The sequence below is a fragment of the Phodopus roborovskii genome, unplaced genomic scaffold (assembly GCF_943737965.1).
Source record: "Phodopus roborovskii unplaced genomic scaffold, PHOROB, whole genome shotgun sequence".
NCBI classification, from domain to species: domain Eukaryota; kingdom Metazoa; phylum Chordata; class Mammalia; order Rodentia; family Cricetidae; genus Phodopus; species Phodopus roborovskii.
Window position 1 is genome coordinate 14,177,997 of NW_026126461.1, and position 24,187 is coordinate 14,202,183.

Below are 24,187 nucleotides of genomic sequence, written 5' to 3' on the forward strand. Positions count from 1 at the left end.
CTGGGCGCGGGGGACACGCCTGCCCTTGTCGAGAAAACTTTTCCTGCCGACTCAGTCGTGGCGGCGGTGGCAGGAAGTCGGGGCAGCGACCTCTCCTCCGCCGGCTCCGCGCGCCCCGCCGGGTGTCGGTCTCCAGCGGGAGAGCAAGTTTGTGGAGATCCGTTCCTGGCTGCTCAGCAGTCCGCCTCGCGGGGGCCGCCAGCCCCGGGGAAGGCAGCGGGCCAGGGCGTAGGCCGAGGGCGCGTGGTGGCTCTGGAGACGAGGTGCGGAGCGCGGCCGGGACCCGCGCTACGGTAGAGCGCCAAGGGTGTGCAGCCCGGAGCAGAGAGCCCTCGGCGGCCGCCGGCCGGAGTCCCCCGTCCTCCGCCTCTGGCGTGTGTGGACCGCGTCCTGGCCCCGAGTCTATCGAGGAAAAATGAAGTTAAGCCGCCGGTTCACCGTGTTCGGCAGCGCGATCTTCTGCGTAGTGATTTTCTCACTGTACCTGATGCTGGACAGGGGTCACTTGGATTACCCTCGCGGCCCGCGCCAGGAGGGTTCCTTCCCGCAGGTAAGCACCTGGCAGCGGGCGCGGGGCTGGGGGGCTAGCCTGGGGGCTCTCACTTCTTCCCGCCGACTCCCGGGGCCGGGGCAAGGTGAGGCCACACCCGGCGACCCGGCTGACCCTCATCCGGTCCAGGCTGTGCCGCGCTCGGACCGCCGAGTTCGCAAAGTGCTGGCTGGGCGTCGTTCGGTGACAGCCTCGCGCTGGCCAGGAGTGGCCTTGTTCCGGCATTCGCACCCGGGCCTGTGGAAGTGGTCACCGGCACCTGCTGGCGGGGAACCGGCGCGGTACTAGTGTCGCTGTGGGTCGCCCCCTCGGCTAGCTCAGGGTTAAGCTGCCAGAGGCTGCTCAGACCCCACGGCGCACAGCCCAAGCGCAGGACCCCCAGCCCACCTAAAAAAACAGGTTTCTGTTCCCGCCCCCGTTCCCCTTCACTGTCTCTTAAGAGAGAAAAAAGTTTATTTCCTGTTGCAGCCCTTTTGGATGTGGATAGTAGCGTTGATTTTAGTGTCGTCATTCTTCAGCTGTTACATAGGACTGATTTGGAGCAGAGCCTGGAAGCGCGTGTTATACCCCTGCTGGAAGCTGTGCGGCGCTCAGTTCTTTGCGGGGTGGTCAAACTGGCAAAGGAGTTGAAACGACCCACCCAAGCCTTTCAGGAAAAGTTACTAAAAATAAACAAATCGACGCAATGGGAAGGTTGCCACGCAGCGATTGCCAGTGGCCTTTATAGCTCTTTGCTGTTGACGTGCACACATTTTGTTGAAAGCAGATGCAGTGCGGAGAGCTCCGAAGAATCCAAATATTGACAAGCTAACAACTCATCGACTAGAGAAATCCATGACCTATTCGAATAAGGCTGATGTTTAAATTTTTTTTTTTTTTTCTGTCACGGTTTAAGTGACTGACGTTCCTTCTGCTATGCTAGGGTGAACGGCTAGTCAACTGAAATTGAAGTACATGCTCTACTCGGAGTATTGTGAAATTGAAATGAAGACTTAGGGACCCTGTCTTTGGTCCAGAGGCTCCAGAGTGGTCCAGAGTGGAATTCAGAGCCTGGCTGCAGACAGATGTTTCCAAACTTCTGCTTTCCCTAGATAGTTCGATAGAGAAAACATGTAGCAAGCACTTTTGGCTGCCTTTAAATTTGGAACTTGGAGTTTGCACCAGGCCTGTTGATGAGGGCTGAAGTAAACAGAGTAACAGCAGGTAAATCCATGCTGCCAGAGCCCAGGAGTTCTGAGCTTTTTTCCACAGTCTCTGTAATTTCAGAGTTGAACTTAATGTGATCCTCTTAACCCCATTTCCAGAATTTCCTCCATGACAGGGGAAAAAAAAAAAAAAAAAAAGGAACCCTTTTACTTAGCGACATCATAATAATATCCTCTGGCTTTGGCTGGGTGATCACTTGAGCATGATTTATGCAAACATCTGCATGGGCTTCTCTGGTACCCTTGACATTCCCCTCTGTTTCTAAAGCAGTGAGTGACTCATTCAGTTACTGAGAAATCTTAAGCAGTTAATGCTCCTATTTCTATATGAGCCCCTGGCTCACTGAGAAGTTGAAGTCCTGCCTGGAGTGGTAGGACCCGTGGTGGTCGTGGTGGTGGTGGGCGTCGGAAGTGCCCGCGCTGTAGTGGTGGCTTCTGTACAGGGAGAGAGGCCTTGGAGTGGTACCTCTCTTTCTCATCTGGATTTCACTGTAGAAAGCATTGGTGGGCCGCTGAATCTCCCAGTGGATAGACTTCATAAATGTCCTCCCCTTCCCCCATGCAAGCCTGAGAATCATGTGTTTGGCATTAGCTGGAGTGCCATTCAGTTAGTGTGGAACTGAGCCATTATCATGCCCAAGGTCACACAGACAAAATCTAGGACTTGAACAGGCAGCTCTTAGAGTGTAGTCTCTGAGCCGCCAAGCTGTCTTGCCTGAATGAACTCTAGTCTGATTTTTGCCAGACCAGTGTTGAACAGAAACAAACTTGCTGGTGGCACCTTAGCTTGTGATCTTGTCCCGTACCCCCACCCAAAAGTGACTTTTATTCCCGAGGCATAATGGATGTGGTTCTTTGGCTGGAACATCCACCTCTTTGGATTTATGTTTTCCCAGAAGGTCTTTTAACTTACCACAGCCAAACAGTATTACAACGAAGCAGAGCATCCAACATGTAGGTTCTTTAATCCTTTTCTGTATCTAAACTATAGGTTAACTTTAGTTGCACAACAATACCAAACATAGCAAAACTCTGTTGCAGCTTGTTTCCTGAGCAGATTTTTGGTGGTGAACTCTTGAGTTTCAGCAGTGCCCATTTTGTCAGTGTATGTGTGTCTGGTATTGTGTAACAATATTCTAGTTTCTTTCACTTGATGTGTTACCTTCTTCAAGGTGTGTGGTCCATGCAAACTGTATTAAGACCATCCTAGGCTGAGAGCAATCTGTGCTGTTCTTTGGACTTTTACTCTTGCAACTTTGTTTACTGCCACCTGGTCAGCCCCGCCCCATGGCAGCTCCGCCCACATCCCACCCCCCAGAGCCCTGCCTGCCTCTGGGAAACTACCCAGGGCTTTCCCCAGAGTTCTCCCAAGGGGAGAACTACTTTAAAGCCAGAGGGTGTGGCTGCCAGTGGCCTGCTTTCTACATTCTTCTACATTCTCATGTTTATTAAGTGATCTCAGCTTAAAAAAAAAAAAAAAGTAAAGGAAAAAACAAAACAAAATCAAAAAACCCAAAATAAAACATCAAAACATCAAAAGCTAAACGAAACCCCAGTCTGAAGAGAGGTTGGCTGGGACCTAATGTGTGAGAATGATTTATGTAAGATCTGAGAGTGTGAGCAGATGGGATGGAGAAATCTTAGATCTCCCTGAAAGGGCTGGCCATTCCAACATAGATGCTACTGCGTACCCCAGGGAAAATGACAAGTTTCATGCATTAAAACAAGGAGTCAGGATTGGTATAACAGAGAATGTCTTTATTATGTCATATGACATACGGACTGATGTTAGCTTCTCTGTAGAAGTTCGGGAATGGTGAAAGGTGTGTAGGTGACGTCCAGATTTGATCTTTGGGCTCAGATAACATTTATCAAGCGAGAAAATGGAAATGTGTTGAAGTGCTGATTTGAAAGCCATATGATAGGGACTGTGATGCCTTAAATAAACCCTTGGAACTAGATGCATATGCAGAAGTCTGTTTAAAGATGGTACACCAGTACCATCTTTTAGCACTTGGGAAACTGAGGCAGGGGTACTGATACGTGTCCTGGGTCAGCCTATGCAATGTAAACCTTACCTACATATAAGCGAACACCCTCACGCAACCAAAACCACACTAGTAAGTTTTCAGCACGGCACGGAACATGTTGATAAAAATGGACCCACAGCGGTCGGTGTGAGGACCTTCATGTCCTAGCTGCTGTTTTCTAGTTTTTATAAATTATTTAGTCTAAAGTATGATATATGGGGTGTATGTTCTCTCCCACCCCACCAGGCACCTTATTGGCCACAATAACTGTGGTTGCAGGGGCTCGTTTAGGGATCACAACACAGCTGTCTGGTCTCCGGAGATGGGATGGTTAACACCTAGGAGCTTTTGGGAAAGGATGGTACTTTGATGGCAACCATGATTAGAAAGTTCAAGAACTTTCTAAATCTTGAAGTGGGTCACCGCCGGATATCCCCTCCCAGGGTCAGTGGTCTTCTGGGGCTCCTCGGTGGGGCACAGGTCTCACTTGGGCTTCTGAGAATAAGCTGGACCAGATGCCCTGGCTGTGTCTGATCTAAAGGCTTTATTTTTAAAACTGATTTGCATGTATTGTTCCTGGATCAAGACCAGAAGAAGTGATTTGATAACAGGTGTTAAGGTTCTATTTATTGGGAAGGGATTGTTCTGCTAGTCATTCATAAGCCTTAAGGAAATTCTGCAGTACGGACAGCACACTGATGAAATCAACCACTTCTGTGTGTTTTAACCACGTTTGCTATTGGTGTTTGTGATGTTAAAATGTTTACCTAGAAGACCAAGGGGCCATTCTTGCTGGTCCCTCCTGGTCTCCAGCTTTTTCCATTCAGGCACCTCAGTTTCCCTTGCTTGTTTCTCTATCTCCATAGAAATCTCTGTAAGAAAACCAAAGGCCAGTCACTGCTCAGGTGGGCTATGGCTTCTGACTTATAAAGGGTTTGCTGTATTTCTGGAACCTGTTTCTTAGTGGTCCAGTTTCTGATGTGGTAGCAGCTCGTTACTCTGTTTCTGTAGCACCATGGAGAGGAGTCTGTAAAGGAGAGAACTTTGCTTCTTTCTGTAGTTGTTGATAGATCGATCACGAGGGGGAAGCGTTTGAATTTAAATGGTTTCAATTCCCCTTCCTAAGCCATACTGCTAGTTTTATGGTTGAAACCTTGTTCATATTCAGACCTTGAGAATCGCCTGCCCTGTAATGGAGCTCATACCCCGTCCTTAGTGAGTGTTGATTACCTCCGGATACAGGTAAATTCCTTGATTTGAATACATTCTGTCTGTTGAGTAAGAGTAATGGACAGAGTGTTTCAGGTGCTGTCAGATAGTAAGTCCCATCAGGGTTTCCTGTTAGAGTTCCGACTCTAACATAGTGTTTCCTCAGGAAAAGGCCAATGCTGAGACATAGGAATCACATCTGCACAGCTGCCTTGCCACTTCTTCAACCTAGGTTTTTTTTTTTAACCCCTTTGCTGCTGATATGTTTTTAGGTCTGACAATTCCTTGTCTTTGAGCTAGCTCTGCATCATAGGCTGCCTGTCAGTACCCTGTTGTCTTCCTAGTATCTACCGGCAGCCACTTGTTTCCTTGTCTTCTTGTCCCCCATTTGTAGCAATCAAAAAATGTCCCCAGACATCTTCTAGCTATAAATAGCCTCTGGTGGGGGAAAACTGTCCCCACTGGAAATCTGTTTGGCTGCAGTCTGGACAAAGGCCTTTTTTTTTTTTTTTTTTTTTTTTTTTTTTTTTTTGTACACATTGCTTTCTGGGCATTTGTGGTTTAGGAAAGAGTGATTGAAAGGTCTAGGTCTAGTTCTCTGAAGGATAAGTAGCATGTCTAGATGCTAATATTCTGTTCTTTCTCTGTGTGCCTAAAATTCCATGACATACCTAAGAAAGTAAGTTGCAATATGTTACAGAAAGCATAAGGAACAGAAGGATAAACCACATTCATATGCAAATTAAAGGAAAAAGGGGAAGGTTATCAGATGGTATGTCTTCGTCTTTACCAATTGGGTGAGTGCATTCTAATAAAAGCGTTCCGCTCACATCATAGCGTGAGCGATTAGGTGGTATTCCAAGCTCACTGGAGATTGGCAGTAGTCCAGGTTTATTCTCCCTGCCATTTAGAATGGGAAGGCAAGCTGTATTGATTGGTGATAAGGTGGTGTAAAATTGTTTGCAGGTATTATTTGCAAGTCTGAAGTTTTCTCAGGTTAGATTTCGTTTTGTTCAATCTGACATTTCTGGGTCTTGCATTTTGTAAGTTTTCTTGGAACGGGAAAAAGCAGAGGAGGAATACAGTCTCTCCTACTGTGCATTCCAACTTGTCTTCTAAGTGGTGTTCATAAAGAAGGGCTAGGGAAGTTCTTAGTGAATTCCTGACTTTGTCCTCATCTCTAAGATAGCCCATTGTGAAACAGGTTGACCTAGTACCTCTTTTTGTAGGGCCACAGATAAAAACAGTTCTTCCATTTTTGAGTAGTTAATTTCATTTCATGGCATCTCCATGGCTACTTGTGTGTGAATCCCTTAGCAGCGTCCAGCGGCAAGCAGGGACCTTCTGGGCTATAAAACCTAAACTACTTCCTGCCTGATAGTTTTCAGAAAAGGATTTGATAATTTCGGGTTTAAACTGTTTTTCTCTGTTGTTGGAGGCAAAAGTAAATTCATTGAATGTAACATTCTTATAAGATTGTTAAATAAACAGTGGTAAAAATTTGTTTCTTAACATCTGTGTTTATGCCTCATAGGTTCCCAGGTATCCTTGGGGACCATCCATGCTATCGGGTAGACATGCGTGATACACATAATTACTGCCTGTGTGTCACCTGAAGTTTTAAATTAATTAACTATTTGCTTACTCACTTACTGGTGTGCTAGGGCTTGAACCTTGGGCCTTACACATGCTAGGAGTATTGTCCTGCTGGACCACACCCCATCACCACACCATCTTCCTGCACTTTGTCTTTCTATTTGGGACAAAGCATTAATGTGTTGGATAGCCTGGCTTAGAACTCACTGTGTACTTGTACTTGTGTTCTTCTGTCTTAGCCTCTAGAGTAGCTAGGATTACAACTTGTGCCACAAGACCCTAAAACTTGAAAGTTTCCCCCTGGAAGACTGCTTGCTCAGTGCGTGAGTGTTTTGGACCATGAACCAAGCAAAATGAGTCTAGACATGCTTCATGATGGAACCCATGACTTCGCTGCTGTAAGTGCCAGATGGCCAGAGTACAGAACCTAATCTGGGTTAGCTGGTGATACTGAAGCAGACCCCATGAGTGGATATCTTTCACAAACTATTTACACAGGACAGGACAATTCTCTCTGTGGTCTGGAGGATTGCCTAGGATCTGGACTGCTATTCTGCTAACTAAAGAGTAACTTGCCTTTCTGTTCATCACTCTTAAAGCGTATGTATACTTTCTTCTGAGTTGTGTCTTTATTGATTGGACCATCAGCTTTGAATCATAACACATCTCCTGGTCTGAACCAGATGGGCATGGTGCTTCTGTTAAGTCATTCCTATGGTTCTCTTCCCCCTTTCCATGTATGCTTTGTGTGTATTTCAAACGGCTTTGTTTTATGGTCTAAGAGCATCATCACTATCATTATCATTATTCTTTTTTCTGAAGAACAAACAGGTCCTGAGCTAGACTTATGCTGTGGTCTTTCTAGTGAACCACTTCAGCTTGGCTCAGAACTGGCAGCCTTGGCCCTGATCTGTTTTCATAACTTTTATGAAGGTGTAGGTACACATAGAAATAAAAGAAACAAAACCTCTCAAAACAGAGAGGTGTGCGTGGACAGAGAGATGTGCATGGACAGAGAGGTGTGCATGGACAGAGAGAGGTGTGCATGGACAGAGAGAGGTGTGCGTGGACAGAGAGAGGTGTGCATGAACAGAGAGAGGTGTGCATGGACAGAGAGGTGTGTGTGGACAGAGAGGTGTGCATGGACAGAGGGAGGTGTGCATGGACAGAGAGAGGTGTGCATGGACAGAGAGAGGTGTGCATGGACAGAGAGAGGTGTGCGTGGACAGAGAGGTGTGCATGGACAGAGAGAGGTGTGCATGGACAGAGAGGTGTGCATGGACAGAGAGGTGTGCATGGACAGAGAGAGGTGTGTGTGGACAGAGAGGTGTGCATGGACAGAGAGAGGTGTGCATGGACAGAGAGGTGTGCGTGGACAGAGAGAGGTGTGCATGGACAGAGAGAGGTGTGTGTGGACAGAGAGGTGTGCGTGGACAGAGAGAGGTGTGTGTGGACAGAGAGGTGTGTGTGGACAGAGAGAGGTGTGCATGGACAGAGAGGTGTGCGTGGACAGAGAGAGGTGTGTGTGGACAGAGAGGTGTGCATGGACAGAGAGAGGTGTGTGTGGACAGAGAGGTGTGAGTGGACAGAGAGAGGTGTGCATGGACAGAGAGGTGTGCATGGACAGAGAGGTGTGCATGGACAGAGAGGTGTGCGTGGACAGAGAGAGGTGTGCATGGACAGAGAGAGGTGTGCATGGACAGAGAGGTGTGCATGGACAGAGAGGGTGTGCATGGACAGAGAGGTGTGCATGGACAGAGAGGTGTGTGTGGACAGAGAGGTGTGCGTGGACAGAGAGAGGTGTGCGTGGACAGAGAGAGGTGTGCATGGACAGAGAGAGGTGTGCATGGACAGAGAGAGGTGTGCATGGACAGAGAGGGTGTGCGTGGACAGAGAGGTGTGTGTGGACAGAGAGAGGTGTGCATGGACAGAGAGAGGTGTGCATGGATAGTGAGAGGTGTGTGTGGACAGAGAGAGGTGTGCATGGACAGAGAGAGGTGTGTGTGGACAGAGAGAGGTGTGCATGGACAGAGAGAGGTGTGCGTGGACAGAGAGAGGTGTGCATGGACAGAGAGGTGTGCATGGACAGAGAGGTGTGTGTGGACAGAGAGAGGTGTGCATGGACAGAGAGGTGCCCATGGACAGAGAGAGGTGTGCATGGACATGGAAGAAGTGTGCATGGACAACTGAAATCTTCTCTGCCAGCCAACTGAGTGTTTCTCCGTCCTGCAGATGCATCCTCACTCCACTGGGGCTCTCTTTCTAACACAGGCACACTATGACAAGCACTGCTGTTTCATCTTGGGCTACTGTTTCCTTTCATAAAGACAGGGATTCTTCTCTCCTCCTCATAAAAGTTAGTTTGGTACTTAATCCTTCTGCTCGATACCTGTAATAATTTAGGAGGATATAATTCCATGTGCCTTCCTGGTCTATCACCGTTAGGTATGAGTTCTCTACTCCCCACCTATCTGAGGAAGAAGGTGGTGTGTTTTTCTTCTATTTGTTTCTTTCTTTCCTTTTTTTCATTCTCCATATCCCTTGAGTCATGAGATTTATTTTTTAATCACCTATAAACTTGAAGTCATTTGCATTTCATTCCAGGACTTCATGTCTTACATGCTCTGCCTATTGGCTACAAAGGTTGAAAACCAATAAACAAAGGATACAGAATTTCCAGTAGAGAAATAAGCCTCAGAGGTTTATTGTATAATATGGTAGCTATGCATAATAACAATGTACCGTAGTCTTCAAAACTGTTGAGAGTAGATTCCAAGGGCTCTGATCACAGAGGGGTTAATTTTGAGACGCGATACATACGTGAACTTGACTGAGTGTTCCAAAAGGGATAGGCATTTCAAAGCAACATGTTCTACCTGGTAAATGTGTATGATTTCTATTTACCAATCCCAATACATCAGAATATTTAGACACAATAAACACTGAGGTAGCATAGCGTGGTTCACTGTGTCAGGTAATTTGGCATCATAGGGAAAGAAGGGCCATAGCGCCTTCTTAAATACATTCCATTTGGCCTCTGGGCCTCTGGGTTCTCATTGCCTATATCCCAGCCATTAAAAGCCATGCACTTTGTAGCTCTTCCACATCTGGACTGTAGGTTTTGTTTCCTGTATGTAGTTCAAACTTATTTTCCCTTTATAGTACCGACTGTGGAAATGGAAATCATTGGATTCTGTCTCTTGCATCTGGTTTTGTTAGAAGTGGTTTTACGATTCAGCAAGTATCAATACTCTGGGCCCTTAAGGTCTGATGGGATGGAAAGAAAGACGCTTTGCCCTTTCAGGTTGTTGTTTACAGTTCCTGTGGCTCTGACTGCGACACTACCACCTTTCTCCAGACTAGCACTGCCCTTCTTCGTTCCCTTCAGGCCGGGCACTTAGGCTCTGCATCCTTGGCTGCATCCCCTCTAAGGTCTTCTATTATTATCTTTTGTGTGATTTAAAAGCGTTTTGTTTGCTTACAAAATATTTAAATGGGAGTTTACATTCTTTTCTTAAAACAACTTTTAAAATTAAAATATAATTACATTGTTTCCCCGGCTTCAATCATCCACATGCCTCCAACTTGCTCTCAAATTCATGGCCTCTTTTTCTTCAAATATTACTGGTGTGTGTGTGTGTGTGTGTGTGTGTGTGTGTGTGTGCGTGTGTGTGTAAATATATAAATGCAGTCTGCTGCATCTGTTTAGTGTCGTTTGTATGTATGTCTTACATTCACAGGTACCTGTAGTTCTCAATGTTCATCAAGGAAGCTTCTTTCTGAACTAGATGGAGACTGTTTAGAGAAAACCACAGCTGGTCAAGACGCAGAGAACAACTGGTCATAGGGTTGATACATTAGTAATGCCTATGCCCAAGACTCAGGGAACATTGTAGAAGAAGCTGTGAAAAAATTGTAAGAGAATGCAATCTTTTAGACACGACAGGAAAGCTCCACCTGTGAAATCCCAACAATATGACTGCTTAAGCAAGTCTTGAACTAATGACACCACCAGTTGACATGCTGGCATGTCAACTGGCTGCCCATGGGTGGCAGCCTTGTGGTAACATTTTGTCCTGATGACAGGAACCTGAACTGTGGGTCAATCACTCAAGGATGGATGCTCAAGACCGGATCATCTTCAGAGTCATTGTCTGTCTTAGGGGAAAAAAGTCTACAATTTGCTGTTTCGGAGTAAAACATTGTTTTTTTTAAAACAGCCATTGGCATCCCAAATAAGTCATGCATAAAAAAAAAAAAAAATGGATATAGAGCTTGAAAGTAGAAAGGGTCCTTAGGCTACTTAATTTAGTCTTTGATCTTTCAGATATGGGCACTGGGTGATTAAACCTCGGCACCATGCCCAGTCCTTGCCAATACACGACTGGATAGGCATGCATTCTAAGATGTTGTATATTGGCTTTTCTGATGGGCTGTCACAGGCATAGGTTTTTGAACTTAGCAGGATGATAGATCTCACAGAGATTTTGATGAACGTACTAGGTATGGTTCCCACTTAGAATGCTGAAGTTATTTTGGGAAATGTAACTATTGTATGTGAAACAGATAGCTAATTGCCACTCACTTCTTCCTTAGGAGTTAATGAGATAAGAATGATATTGGGCAGATGTTAAATATTCCAGAAATGCTAAACTTACCAGTGTATGGAAATATACAGTGCACAGGTTATGTACCCTACATAACTGTTGCTCCTTCTGAAGACACAGGAGTGAAGAATAAAACAACAGTCTAGGGGTTTTCATGACATCATGACATGATGTAGACATCTACAAATGTTGGGCTTCATTTCTTCTAGCTATGCTGGGATCTGTGTAGGTTGTTGGACTGTGGATTGGGCGTGGCTGAAGTTGTCTCGTCCATGTTCTTGTCTCTTAAGGCAGAGGCTTCAAAGGGAACTCAGAGACACAGCTGTGTTCTGATGATGGCCTAGTTTGTTGGACTTAACAGGAGGAAGAAGTTGAGTATTTGCAATTGGACTTGGCAGGGGGTAGGTTCTGTGCTAGTGTGAAGAACAGATTTTCAATACCTCTGCAGTCCCGAGCTTCGGGAGGGGCGGAGAGTGACTTGTCTAGATAAGTCCTTTGGTGCTTTAAAGGTAGTTTGGGGCTAGGCGTGGTGGCTCACACCTTTGATTCCCAGCACTCCAGAGTCAAAGGCAGACAGATTCTCCCAGTTCAAGGCCAGCCTGGTCTACACATGAGTTCCAGGACAGTCAGGGCTGCATAGAGACCCTGTCTCAAGAACAACAACAACAACAAAATGGAACAAAGCAAGCAAGCAAGCAAACAAGAGTAGTTTGTAATGAAACAGTGATTTGCCTGGAGTGAGGCTAGAGTTGGGAGTTAGGAGGTGGCAATCTTCTCAGAGTTACTCCGTGTACCAGGCAGCTGCTTGAGAGGAGCAGTATTAGAAGATCCATTTTGTGAACATTTTAGACCTGGAAGGGAGTGAAGAGAATATTCAATCTAGATTATTCTGGTAGCAGTGTGTAGGAAGACTCAGAAACAGGAAGGCAGCTGAGAATCAGCATGAGGTAATGTAACAGACATAAGGCAGTAAATCTTTGTTCCAGTATTGAATTGGCTACAATCAAAAAGGAGAAAAAATAAATATACAGATACTTTGTGAGGGGAGTTCCAAGACTTTCTAGCCCACAGGTAAAGGGCAGTGATGGATGGTTCTACAGAGTCACATGTTTTCCTTTGACTTTCCCTTCTTGGGGTTTGGAGACGAGTTACAGTGTTTGCAAAGACAAGCTAGTTTGCGAAGCCAAGTTCAGTTTTGTTTATGATGGAGTGGACATTAATGGAAATAGCCAAGTGGGCTGAGAGATCAAGGAAGGAGATTTTTGACTGAGGAGCCATCAGGGCTGAGGAAGAATGAGCTCACTCTGGGACCGTGCCCGGTCAGGGTAGCCTTGAGCCAAGCACGTTTCTCATAGCCAAGATCTGAACTTCTTACTTGAAGACTATCCTGCAGCAGACTTAGGAAAACAAAGCAGCTCATGCTCAGTTTGTTAGGAGCTGGCACAGGGATGAACAGACCCACGAAAAGGACATCGGGGGAGGCATTTCAGAGATGCTTCTCAGCGGCAGGCCGGCAAAGACACTGTTCATCTTTATCACTCTTGGTGGGACCAGGTTAATATTTCTTCTAGGTTGTAAGACAGAACACGGGCTGTTTTGTGTGTATGGCTGTGGGAGGTGAGGATGAAGAGAGAGAGAGTCACAGAGTCAAAAGGCAGTGGCTCCGGCAGGATGGCCCAGCTTGGTCTGGAGGCCAGTCGTCCTGCTGAAAACACCCTCCAAACGGCCTGTGCTTCACAGAGAGCTGTTCTTGTTTGGCTGAGCGACAAGTGGCAGAACGAAGAATTGCTCTTGGCCCACAGCCATCTTTTGAAAATTTGCAGGGCCAAAGAGTACAAGACTTGAAAAGCAAATTAGTACTTGGGACTCTTAGGGCAAGACAATCTAACCGGTAACCATTGAGAAAAATAAGATGTGAGACTCAAGAAGCTCACCTCCTGAATGTGACTTTGCAGCTGATGGTGCTCTTAGAAATTTGTTACTGTCCTTTTCCAAAAAGATTTCCTGTTTTTAATTAAATATGTGTGTTTGTTGAGTTTAGACGCTTACAGATTGGAGAAGAGAGCATTCGATGCCCTGGAGGAGCTGAAGTTTCATGGTGTGAACTGCTGGACACGGTGCTGGGAACTGAACTTAGGCCCTCTGAGTAAGCAGTACATGTCCTTAGCCATGAGCTTAGTCCAGCCCACTATGGTGTTCATGACTATGTCATGCCTGCTGTTGCTCACTGTCTCACTTTGCACATGGCCAGTTGGTTCAACTTATTGTGTATACAATAAGGAATATGGAGAAATGCTGTAACACTTTAGAGTCTTCGGTGCTCCTAGTAAATCCAGAGTTCATCTGACTAGAGATGGAGCTGTCTGAATACCCGAAGGGACCTATTCGGGCAATGATTCCCATAAGTAAGATTGTAGGGGAGGCTGATAATCCACTTAATGACCCCATTTCCCCAGGCTTTCCTACACCATTTCTGAATGAGCAATGGCCTCAGGCATGCCAGTTGCATTTATTTTAACCGGATAAGGCTTGATTGACTCCCCCATTCTATTTATTCTCTTCTTACATTGAAATTGTGTTTTCTCAAAATTTCTATGTTGACAGATTCTTTATTTATTTATTTATTTATTTATTTATTTTTGCCAGCAGATTCTAAGATACAGTATAGGCCCTTCATCTTTGGAGAGTGAGTTGAGTATAAATATACATCATAATATACATCTTGTGGATAAAGAGATAGGCAGAACAGACCAGCCACGCTTGACGGGGTGGTATCCACCAACAGAGCTGCGTTATTTGGGAACTGTTGCCACCCAAAATGTACCATGTGACCATGTGGGCATACGTGCAACTTCTCCGGTGACTAGTAGATAGGTCGATCCACTCTTCACAGATTATCTCAGAATGCTAAGTATGCGAATGTAAACACATCAGGGCCGTATCAGTGGGTAAAGATGCTTGTTGACTGACGCTACTCTTTCTCTCTTCAGCCTCAGCACTGTGTGTTCTCAAGGGTCAAGCTGGCATTTGAAGGGTTACTTGTCATGATAAGAAACCCTGGGGAGTGCCTGGGATCCCATTGGCTTGTAGTGTTTTTTGGGATAGGCAAAGTAGTGTTGACTACTGGCTTGATACTGCTCAGTAACCATGACACCAATCGTGCTGGGAAGACAGACCCTCCTGGACTAAGGTGCAGTTCCTATATTTAGCTTGAATGCAGTGGTTCTTAATTGAGGATGTGTGAGAACTGCCCGCTAAGCCATTTCCTGTTATAAAAAGTGGGCCTGTGCGTGATCTCCAGGCAATACCACTTGTTCTCAGTGCTCAAAGTCCCTGTTCATGCTGGCTGCTGTGAATTCATCCTTGACTTCTCAGCTCTAGGCTCCCGTGCACACTGTGAGCACCACACAGAGACCCCCTGGCTTCAGGGTGCATCCGTTTTCCGTCCTAGCATCCGGGTTTTCTTTAGTGACACCGTCATAGACCCAGTAAAACACCGAGACCAGTTTTCGTCCTTACTGCTCCCACAGTTTGACCTCCCTCCTGCTGCCTCCTTCCCTATTCCTCTACTTGGGCAAACTGAGGTCCTTACTGAACTGTACGTGCCCCTTTAGAAATTCAGAGTAGCTTGCATACATTTCGGATTCCTCAATTTCAAAACACTGTTCAAAATGACTACATTGATGTTTTTTTTCTTGGAAAGTAACAAAAATATTTATTATTTTTATGTATACATGTATGTGCTTGCCTGAGTTTATGTGCACCATGTGTGTGCAGGAGCCTGCGGAGGCCAGAAGAGGGTGGAGATCCCAGTTCTGAGGCATCATGTGGGTACTGGGAGCTGGGACTGGATCTAGGTCCTCTGTATGAGCGGCAAGCACTCTTTCTTAACTGTTGATCTGTCTCTCTCTCCTGTCCCCCTAGAAATTGTTTTTACTAATAAAGGCTGACCCAGTATTTATTTCTTCATCTCCTGGAGCGGAGGCACATGTGGACCGTCTCTGGACTTTCTAGGACAATCTCACCATCTTAAATTTTATCAGCAAAGCCCCTTTCATCACATACATCCCATAATCTAGCTTCTGGGCTTGGAACATGGACGTCTTCGAATAAGCACTTTTCTATTTCCCTTAGCAAGCACCATTTAAATATATTTGCACACATTAACTACTCTTCAGCAAGTGTCTTGGTTTAGATTTTCACTGGCCCTGTTCTCAGTGGGGAAAGTGAAGCATGGGAAGGTTTTGTGACTTGATCAGATTTCAGTGCCACTAGGTGGTGACGCCAGAGTTCACATGTCACTTTAGCTCGCTATAATCAGGATGCACACTATTTTTGCAGGTGTCTAACGTACCCTTCAGAGTGATGTTTTGAAACCCTACCGTGGGTATCATCATGCCTTCTGGAGTGCTCGGTGGCTGCTATTCCCAGTCCTGACACAATCATTTCAAGCAATGGGAGTTAGCATCTGTGCGTTCACCTTGTCCCCGCCTCAAGGTCACACAGATAGCAAGTGCTAAGATTGGGCCAGGTGATCTGAACTGTGACCAGCTTGCTTCACTGTTTCCGCTTTATCTGATGGGGACATGTTTAGAAAAAGACAGCCATATTTGCTGTTACATTATGGGCACATTCAATGACAGACTCTTGCAGTAACCTCCTGGAGTTTCAGGATGTGGGTGTTGGGAACTGAATTCTGGTCCCTGTGCTCTTTAGTGCTGAGCTGTCTCTTTAAACTGTCAGATGCAATGTTGTGATATGCAGATTCCAACATCATTAGAAAAGAAAGAGGTAAAGACGAAGGATGGGATTGATTAGTAGGGTCAGATCATTATGTTAGTGTATAACATGCAATCATTTCTTCTAAAGTTATCCTAACTAGAAACTTAACTTAAGTGCAAAATCTGTCACCACGAAGGGACAAAGCCTTGTTTTGAGTTACCCCTCGTCTTCTCTGTATTCTCCAGAGTATATGACAACCAGTTACCAGAGTTGAAGGGAATGCTGAAGAACTGTGGCTGAACTGTACAGACCCAGAGTCTTTGCTCTTTGAAGGGAGCCACACAATGTTTCCCTGCTCATGAGGTCATGGCTACCAACTCCGCAGCTGGCCCTTGGTCAGGCTCACTTCCAACTGGACCGTAAAGACCACACTATTAATGTAGATGTTTCCATTCCTTTAAAAAATGCTTCATTATTTTCATGTGTGTGTGTGCATGTGCAGTCATATATGTGTGCATGCATTTGTATGTATGTGCATGTGCAGTCATGCAAATGCAGACATCACAGATGCAGACATCACAGATGTAGACATCCACAGATGCAGACTCCCACAGAGGCTGGAGGTGCTGGAACCCCCTTGGAGCTGGGATCACAGACAATCGTGAGCTGGGAATTGAACCCCAGGTCCTCTGGAAGAGCAGCACACATTCTTAATTGTTGAGCCAGCTCTCTATCCGGATACTTCTTTCTTTCTTTTTAAATTTATTTTCTGATACAATGAAGATTAATTTTTTTCATAAAAGATCATTAATGTCTTGCATAGAGGGAGACTATGAATTATGTGCTAAATACTTTCTGGTCCTAGAGCATGAGGGGCAGCCGCCTTTGGTCATTTCCTTGGTTTTCCCTTGTAATGCACAACTGAGATGCGAGTCAGGCGTGGTGTCAGACACCCCGAATGGGGAGCAAAACAGCTGCCCACTTAGTGGGAAAGAGGGGGCCGTGTGTGTGTGTGTGTGTGTGTGTGTGTGTGTGTGTGTGTGTACACTGGGTAATTGTGGTAATGCTGTGGAGAAGGGAATCCAGGTCGAGAAAGAATAATGCACAGAAAACTATTTCAATGGAGCCACTGAGTAGGCTAGAGGTGTATTCTGGAAGCATTGTATAAAGAAAAAAATGCCTGAAGGTACTGAGTGTCGGTGAGAAGGGGCTGGCTTGGAGCTTGGCTACAATTAGGGAAAAGCTTAGTGGGAGAAAGCATTGCTTCCCCGGTGTGTTTCGACTGTGATGGAGAATACAGGTATCTTAATTTTGTTCCAATGCAACAAGACACTGGCAGTGGCTATCACCTCAGGCACAGTATCTGGGCAAGGCGTGGATGAGTAAACATGTACACAGGGAGACAGAACTGATGTGGAGAATTGTTGGCACCTCGTGGACAGGGTGTTAGGAGGCTAACGGGGGAGAGGCTCCTGGTTTCAACAAGTATTTGGAAATAGGAAGGAGAAGCCTGTAAAGGCGAACTGGGCGTGGCAGCTTTGAGAGGTCAGAGGAAGAACCAGGTCACCAGCACTTCCTGGACATGTGAGGATGGCAGTGGTTGGGGAGAAGGGTGTGTTCACCATGTAGGGTTGATGTTGGATAGAGCATTCAGTAGGCTCTTGAATATGTGGACTCGAATTTCAAAGGCCTCAGCAGACTGTAAATTTGGAGACCTGAGTACAGTGTGGCATTTAAGTGACAGAGTGGATGAGATCATGCAGTGTGGAGGTAACGGGCTCAGGAGCTAACCTGGAGACTGACATTTGGAGGTCAGGGAGAGGAGCCAGCGAAGGACACTGATTAGTAGGGCACAGGAAGAAAGCCAAGGGCACCCTGCACCAAGAATCGAATTAGTGGTGGCACTGTCCAGGGTGAAGGGTGCTCTGCTGTGCATGTGCCCTGGGGATGATGAGGTCCCAGCATGCTTTGCATCAGGCTGGAAGTATGTGCATCTAGGGAATTTATGTGGGCAGTTCAGTGAGACGGACAGGAACTGATGCAGCGGTCCCGGAAGTGAGCTGAGGCTCATAAGGCAGGCCCCACGCATCCATGTACAGATGACAGAGCCTCAGAAACTCCAAGTCCACAGGCCCTGTCCTGGGGACGCCCTTGGTGTCCCATTGAAGCTGAGAGCTTGAACTCTGGCAGAGTCTGGGGAGAAAAGGCCTGAAGAACCTGGAGTGTCTAGCAGGCAAATGGAGAGTTTGCTCAGTCTGCATTTTTGCCCCAGGAGAAGCCCTTGTTGCTGGTCCACTTGAGAGCAGATCTTCCCCACCCACTCCACTGGCCCCAGGTTCTCCAGAAATGCCTTCTAGGCACACAGGGGCATCCCTGTGATGCTCTTCAGGGCTGTGTTGCCTGGATTTCCCCTTTTAACAGAAGAAGCAGGGGGCCTTGTACTTTATCCCTCTTCAAGATCCTGCAGTCCAGTTAGATGACATCCCCATCCCTCATCTCAAGTAGTTAACAAAAGCACAGGGGTGTGGCTGACTTTTAAAAGCATGGATAATGAGACTGGGCAGATGGCTCATCAGTTAAGAGCACTGGCTGTTCTTGCAGAGGACCCAGGTTTTTTTTTTTTTCCTGGAAGTCACATGATGACTCAGCTGTCTATACCTCCAGTTCCAGGGGGATCCGATACCCTCTTCCACTCTCTGCACACTACACACATGTGGTTTAGAGACATACACTCAGTCAAAAGACCCATACACATAAAAATAAATTAATTTAAAATTTAAAAATTAGACTCTATTGTACCGTAGTCACGGGACTGGCTGACTGTGTGGTTCAGTGGAGGGCAGGGCAGCTGCACCACTCGGAATGGGTTGCTTTGGATGGGGCCTCTGATGCAGCAGCACCAAGAGGAAGCCTCGGAGCAGGTGACAGAGACGGACGTGCACGTTAGGAGGACGGTGGCCTCTGGATATGAGGCCTTTGGGGTGGTGCGTAGAGGGGAAGATAGCCATCTTTCCAGGTGTTTGCAATCAGCTGTGCATGAGTGGCCCCGGCGACTAGTCTCCAGCAGCCAGTGTCCTCCCTGGGGCAGATCATTACATAGTATGTTCACATTCAGCAGTCATTGATTTTGTTCATAGGAGTGAGTGGGCACTGATCCCGGTCTACTGGTCTACCTTGTTGTCGACTCTAAATTAGCGCTGCCCTGTGTCTTTCTCTGTCATCCACCCGCTAGCAGAGAAAATCACACATGACCTTCTTCCCTGTTCCAGAGTAGCACAGCACCGCAGATGCCTCCTGTAGAATTGACTAGCGAATCCAAGGGTAGTGTGCTTTTCTCACAAGTGATTTTCTTGCCCTGCAGAAAACTCTCATTTTCAATATTATCAGTATGTGTTGACCTGTCAGCATAATCGAAACATTATCTATCATTTCTATTTCTTCAGTACAAACTGAGTATATCCCTTTATGGTCACGACCCTCCCCTCAGTCTCGTGTATGGAATTTGTTCATGAGGCATATGTTAAGGATTTTGGCTGTTTGGAGGGAGACTTGATTCCAGTGTGTAATATACTTTAAAAATGGTTTTCATTAGACCATGATTGCCAATATAGCCCCAGGCCATCCTTTTCTGTATGCACTTAATTTAATATCGAATCCTGCACGCCAGTCATTAATCGTATCTTTAGAGTTACAGTGAAAGTGAAAGACCTCTGTAATGTCTGTTGGCTCCCTCTTCATGAAACATCTCTGGTAATGTTTATATTGAATAATACACAGGTTTGGGGGCAAACCTCATAGCAAAAGCTTTTCCTATTCTTCTTTTCTTTCTCACTGAGCATGGTGAACTACAGGCAGCTTGGCTGTGTCCATGGGTCCAAAGCAACCTACCTCCCGGCACAGATAGCTCTAGAAGGATGTATTAAAATCTGATACCCACAAATAAAAAGCTCTGAGAGTACACTAAAGCTTCGTGTTAGGGAGATGTAAGAGACAAATCTGAAGTTCCAGTTCCGCACGGGATGGGAACTTGCTTGACTGTGGCCTCTGTGGTGAGAAGTCGTGGTTGGAGGGTTGTTTGTTTTCAATGCTGGAACTCAGCAGGATGAGTCACAGCGATTTCAGGAAGCAGCCCCAGTCTGTTGTGCTATGAGAGAGAGTGTGAAGCAAGGTCTCCATATGCTCCCCACAGTGTTTAGGAAGGTGTGGACAGAGATGCCATGCGTTTGACTCTTACACACTTTTACTTTTGGGGGTTAGACTTGGGGCAATAACAGGAGAGAGAGAGCTTTAGAGTGATCATCTTATTTGAGACATCACATAGCAAGCTTTTCCACTTGAGAATAAACATTTCAGTTGCTTGGACCCGGTATCTTAATCTTCCACATAGTGTTCAAAGCTACAGTCTCAGTAACTGTAATTCTGTTACCCTGCCCCCCGACCCCACCCCATTGCTGGATTGAGTGACATGCCACACCACACCCAGTGCCACAGGCCTTCATCCTGCATGTGCTGCATATTGGGGCAAAGGTCACACCTGTGCAAGCCCCAGCTTCTTCTCCTTCTTCTTCTTCTTCTTCTTCTTCTTCTTCTTCTTCTTCTTCTTCTTCTTCTTCTTCTTCTTCTTTCTTCTTCTTCTTTCTTCTTTTTTTTTTTTTCAGGACAGGGTTTCTCTGTGTTTGGAGCCTGTCGTGGAACTAGCTCTGTAGACTAGGCTGGCCTCAAACTGACAGAGATCAGCCTGCCTCTGCTTGCTCTCTCCACTGGTTTTTAGTACTGTGTGTGTGTGTATGTGTGTGTGTGTGTGTGTGTGTGTGTGTGTGTGTGTGTGTGTAAGTCAGAGAACAAGTTCTGGGAGTTGAGTTTTCTCCTTCTGCCATTTGGGTCCCATGGATTGAGGTCTGTTCACCAAGCTTGGTGGCACATCCTGGTATTACTGCTTTTTATAATACTATTCTGATACTTCCCAGGGAATAGACACCCTTATGTTACTATTACAATTTGTTTTTTTGTTAGGGTTATGTGAGAGCACTGGTTCTAGAGGACCTGAGTTCAATTCCTAGTGCACACATGACAGCTCACAACTGTCTGTAACTTCAGTTCTAGGAGATCTGATGCCATCCTCTGGCCTTTAAGGGCACTTGGCACACATAGGCAAAACAGTCATAATAAAAATTAAAATTATGAAGGTTTTTTTTTCTTTTCAATTTTTAGTGGCTAAAGTCTATTCCATGATGGGATCTACCCCTTGATGAACTGCCTTTGACATTTAGGTGCTTTTTTTCCTCTTCCTTTTTTCCTTTTTGCCTTCCTGATAATGGAAGTTGATTGTTCACCATGCACATAGTCATTCTTTTAAACACTAAGGTGAGCTTTTGAGGACCTGTTGTGCAGGCGTGTGCCTGTGTGCGGGTGTGCATGTGTGTTTATTTCAGTATGTGTGTGTTGCTTATAATGTCATCTAGTATATTCACAGACATCATTGCAGGTAGTTCTGTCTTCCCATTGTGTGGCATTATGCCCAGCCCTGGGCCTTCAGTTCAGAATGTGACAAATGCGTGCGTGTCTTTCCTACACTTGGGACTCCACACACAGGGTGGAAGAAGGCAGAGATGGCTCTTCCTGCCACTGGCTGCAGGCTTCTGGAAAGCAAGGTTCTTAGGATGGCAAGCCTTCGAATGTGGGGCTCACTGCACAGCAACACCACGCCCTGAATGTCACACAGTGAAAGAAAAGCCGCCCAGTGACACATTAGGGCATGCTTGTTTCTGTGGCAGCTAAGAGTTGGGGAACTTATTTTTCTTTGGATTGTCCAGTATTTGTTAACAGGCTGATGTGGAAGACTCTCTTGTTCAGTTTTTATGGATCTTTTCCTTTTTTTTTGACCCATCAAATTAACTCCAGTCTATTTTGCTTAAATTGAAAAATCTCACTCTTGAATATAACATGAATCAGTGATCACTTAGGCCTGGATTTGGGGGGGAAGTGGAAACAATCCCCAAATAGCTTGGCCATTCTCTTGTATTTTAGAAAAATGATTTGATAAATCGGCACTAGGGAAATGTCCAGAGATCTGCAAGGATGTCCCCAACTAACAATCTGAGCAACAGTGGACAGGCTACCTTAAATGCCCTTCCCTGATAATGAGATTGATGACTAACTTATCCATCATCATAGAGCCCTCATCTAGTAGCCAATGGAAACAGAAGCAGACACCCACAGCTAAACACTAAGATGAACTGGAATCCAATTGCAGAGAGGGAGGAGTGATGAGCAAAGGGGCCAAGACCAGACTGGAGAAACCCACAGAGACAGCTGACCTGAACAAGGGGGAGCTCATGCATCCCAGTGTGACAGCTGGGAAACCAGCATAGGACCAACCCAGGCCCATGAATGTGGGTGTCAGTTAGGTCTATGGGGCCTGTGGTAGTGGATCAGTATTTGTCCCTAGTATACAAATGGACTTAGGGAAGCCATTTCACATAGAGGGATGCTCCCTCAGCCTAGACACGTGGGGGAGGGCATAGGCTCTGCTCCAAATGATGTGACAGACTTTGAAGACTCCTCATGGAAGGCCTCACCCTCCCTGGGGAGCAGAAAGGGGATGGGATGGGGGTTGGTAGTGGGGGGCAGGGAAGGGAGAGGGAACTGGGATTGACATGTAAAACAAGCTTGTTTCAAATTGAAATTAAAAAAAAATCATAAAAAAATTTTAAAAAAGTATATATAAAGAAGATGGCAGCTACAAATGGCATTTTGGCCCCGGCTGCCCCTCCCTCCATTGTGTGTCTGTGCACGTCAGCGGGAAGGCTGGTGGCTGCCCTCTGTGCTCCTTGGCAGAGCTACGCCACGGTTCACATGGTGGCTGCTTCCTCTGTTTCAGGGCCAGCTTTCGATACTGCAGGAGAAAATAGACCATTTGGAGCGTTTGCTAGCTGAAAACAACGAGATCATCTCCAACATCCGCGACTCCGTCATCAACCTGAGCGAGTCTGTGGAAGATGGCCCCAAAGGCTCACTGGGCAATGGCAGCCAGGGCTCGGCACGCCTTTCTCCACAGTCCGCCCTTCAGGCTGACCCCAAAGACTGCTTGTTCTCCTCACAGAGCGGAAGTCAGCATCCGGATGTGCAGGTACCACAGAGGCCAGGGTGACCAGCGGCCCCCCCCCCCTTTGTCTGTTCTTATTCTGTAGGTGTTTAAGCTCTGGGCTCCGATTCCTCCCATTGCCATGGTTGGTTTGTCCTCACCATGATTTTTCCTCGTCAGTGACAGAATTCACTGCCCCCATGCTTCCATCTGTTTTCTTCCGAGCACTGCCATTTTGCTTGCTTCCGTTTGTCTTCGTCTTCATCTTCCGTAGCGGTGGAAAAAACCTTTAGAGCTTTAGTGTTGCCTACGTGATACCATTACTTTCTATTGGAGAAAATAAGAGCATTCCGATGTCACTGTGCACCTTCTCTGTACAAGCATGAGAGTAGACCTTTGGGGCTAAGGTCCTGTGGCAGGGCAGGGAATGTTCTAGAACTGTGCTGTCCACTGTGGAGAGTGTCCTCCACACAAAGCTGCAAGCACTCAGTGTTGCCTCTTGACTTGAGATGTACTCTGAAAGTTTGTAATGGAAGCATAGTGTTTTGGCCTTAGTGTATAAAGTCTCTTTATTGTGTATTAATTATATGTTGTTTGATAATAGTTTTGGATAATTCAGATAAAATCTGTAATTTTACTGGTTTCATTTTACTAGACTGTTGAAGATTACATGTTGGACTTTTCACTCGGGCAACCATGTTCTATGGGGGTAATAGAACTGAAACCCGGGGTCAGGAGGACCCTTAAACTTGGGCTGTGTTACTGATATTTGTCTTGCCTTGCAAGTTCACGGAGGCCATGTTAGACCTTGGCCTTGGACCAGGAGTGTGGACTCCACCCACGGAGGACCCTTTCAAAGGGTGAACGTTTTAAAAACTGTGAAATGAGACGGCTTTTAGCAGGCTTTAGAGGGGCATTTTTCACCTTTGATGGGGTTGGGTAGAACATGATATGCCCGTGGCTCACAGGGCAAGCTGTAAGCTGGAGGCAGTGTTTTGCTGTTTGTCCTTGGTTTGTTTATATGGGTGCAGACCCCCCCCCCCCGCCCCAGGGCTGGCCTGGGAGGTGGGAAGGCATGTACTTCAGGGCTGCAGAAAGGATTAGCAGTTCCTGCTTCCCTCTGCCCAGCTGTGCCCTGCTGCTTTCTTAGCTTATTCTTGGAGTCTTAGTTTTTATTCGTTCAA

General features: G+C 46.2%; 1 protein-coding gene and 1 long non-coding RNA gene across 9 annotated transcripts in view; both read left to right on the top strand.

The window, feature by feature from the left end:
• Positions 1-232: 232 nt before the first annotated feature.
• The window catches only part of Man2a1 (mannosidase alpha class 2A member 1), a 146,372-nt gene continuing 122,417 nt past the window's right edge, over positions 233-24,187 (top strand). The window contains exons 1-2 of the mRNA XM_051190883.1: positions 233-550; positions 22,800-23,048. Of these exons, the coding sequence (XP_051046840.1) occupies positions 416-550; positions 22,800-23,048 (384 nt within the window). The 5' untranslated portion in view covers positions 233-415. The remainder of the gene's footprint in view (positions 551-22,799; positions 23,049-24,187) is intronic.
• On the top strand, positions 7,621-8,652 carry LOC127226755 (uncharacterized). Of its 8 annotated transcripts, XR_007834921.1 has the most exons (6): positions 7,621-7,669; positions 8,014-8,051; positions 8,088-8,127; positions 8,238-8,259; positions 8,371-8,410; positions 8,588-8,650. It is a non-coding gene; the product is annotated as an uncharacterized LOC127226755 (long non-coding RNA). The 8 variants fall into 8 exon arrangements; XR_007834918.1 differs by lacking the exon at positions 8,238-8,259 and having other exon boundaries at positions 8,369-8,410; XR_007834916.1 differs by lacking the exons at positions 8,088-8,127; positions 8,238-8,259 and having other exon boundaries at positions 8,369-8,410; positions 8,628-8,652.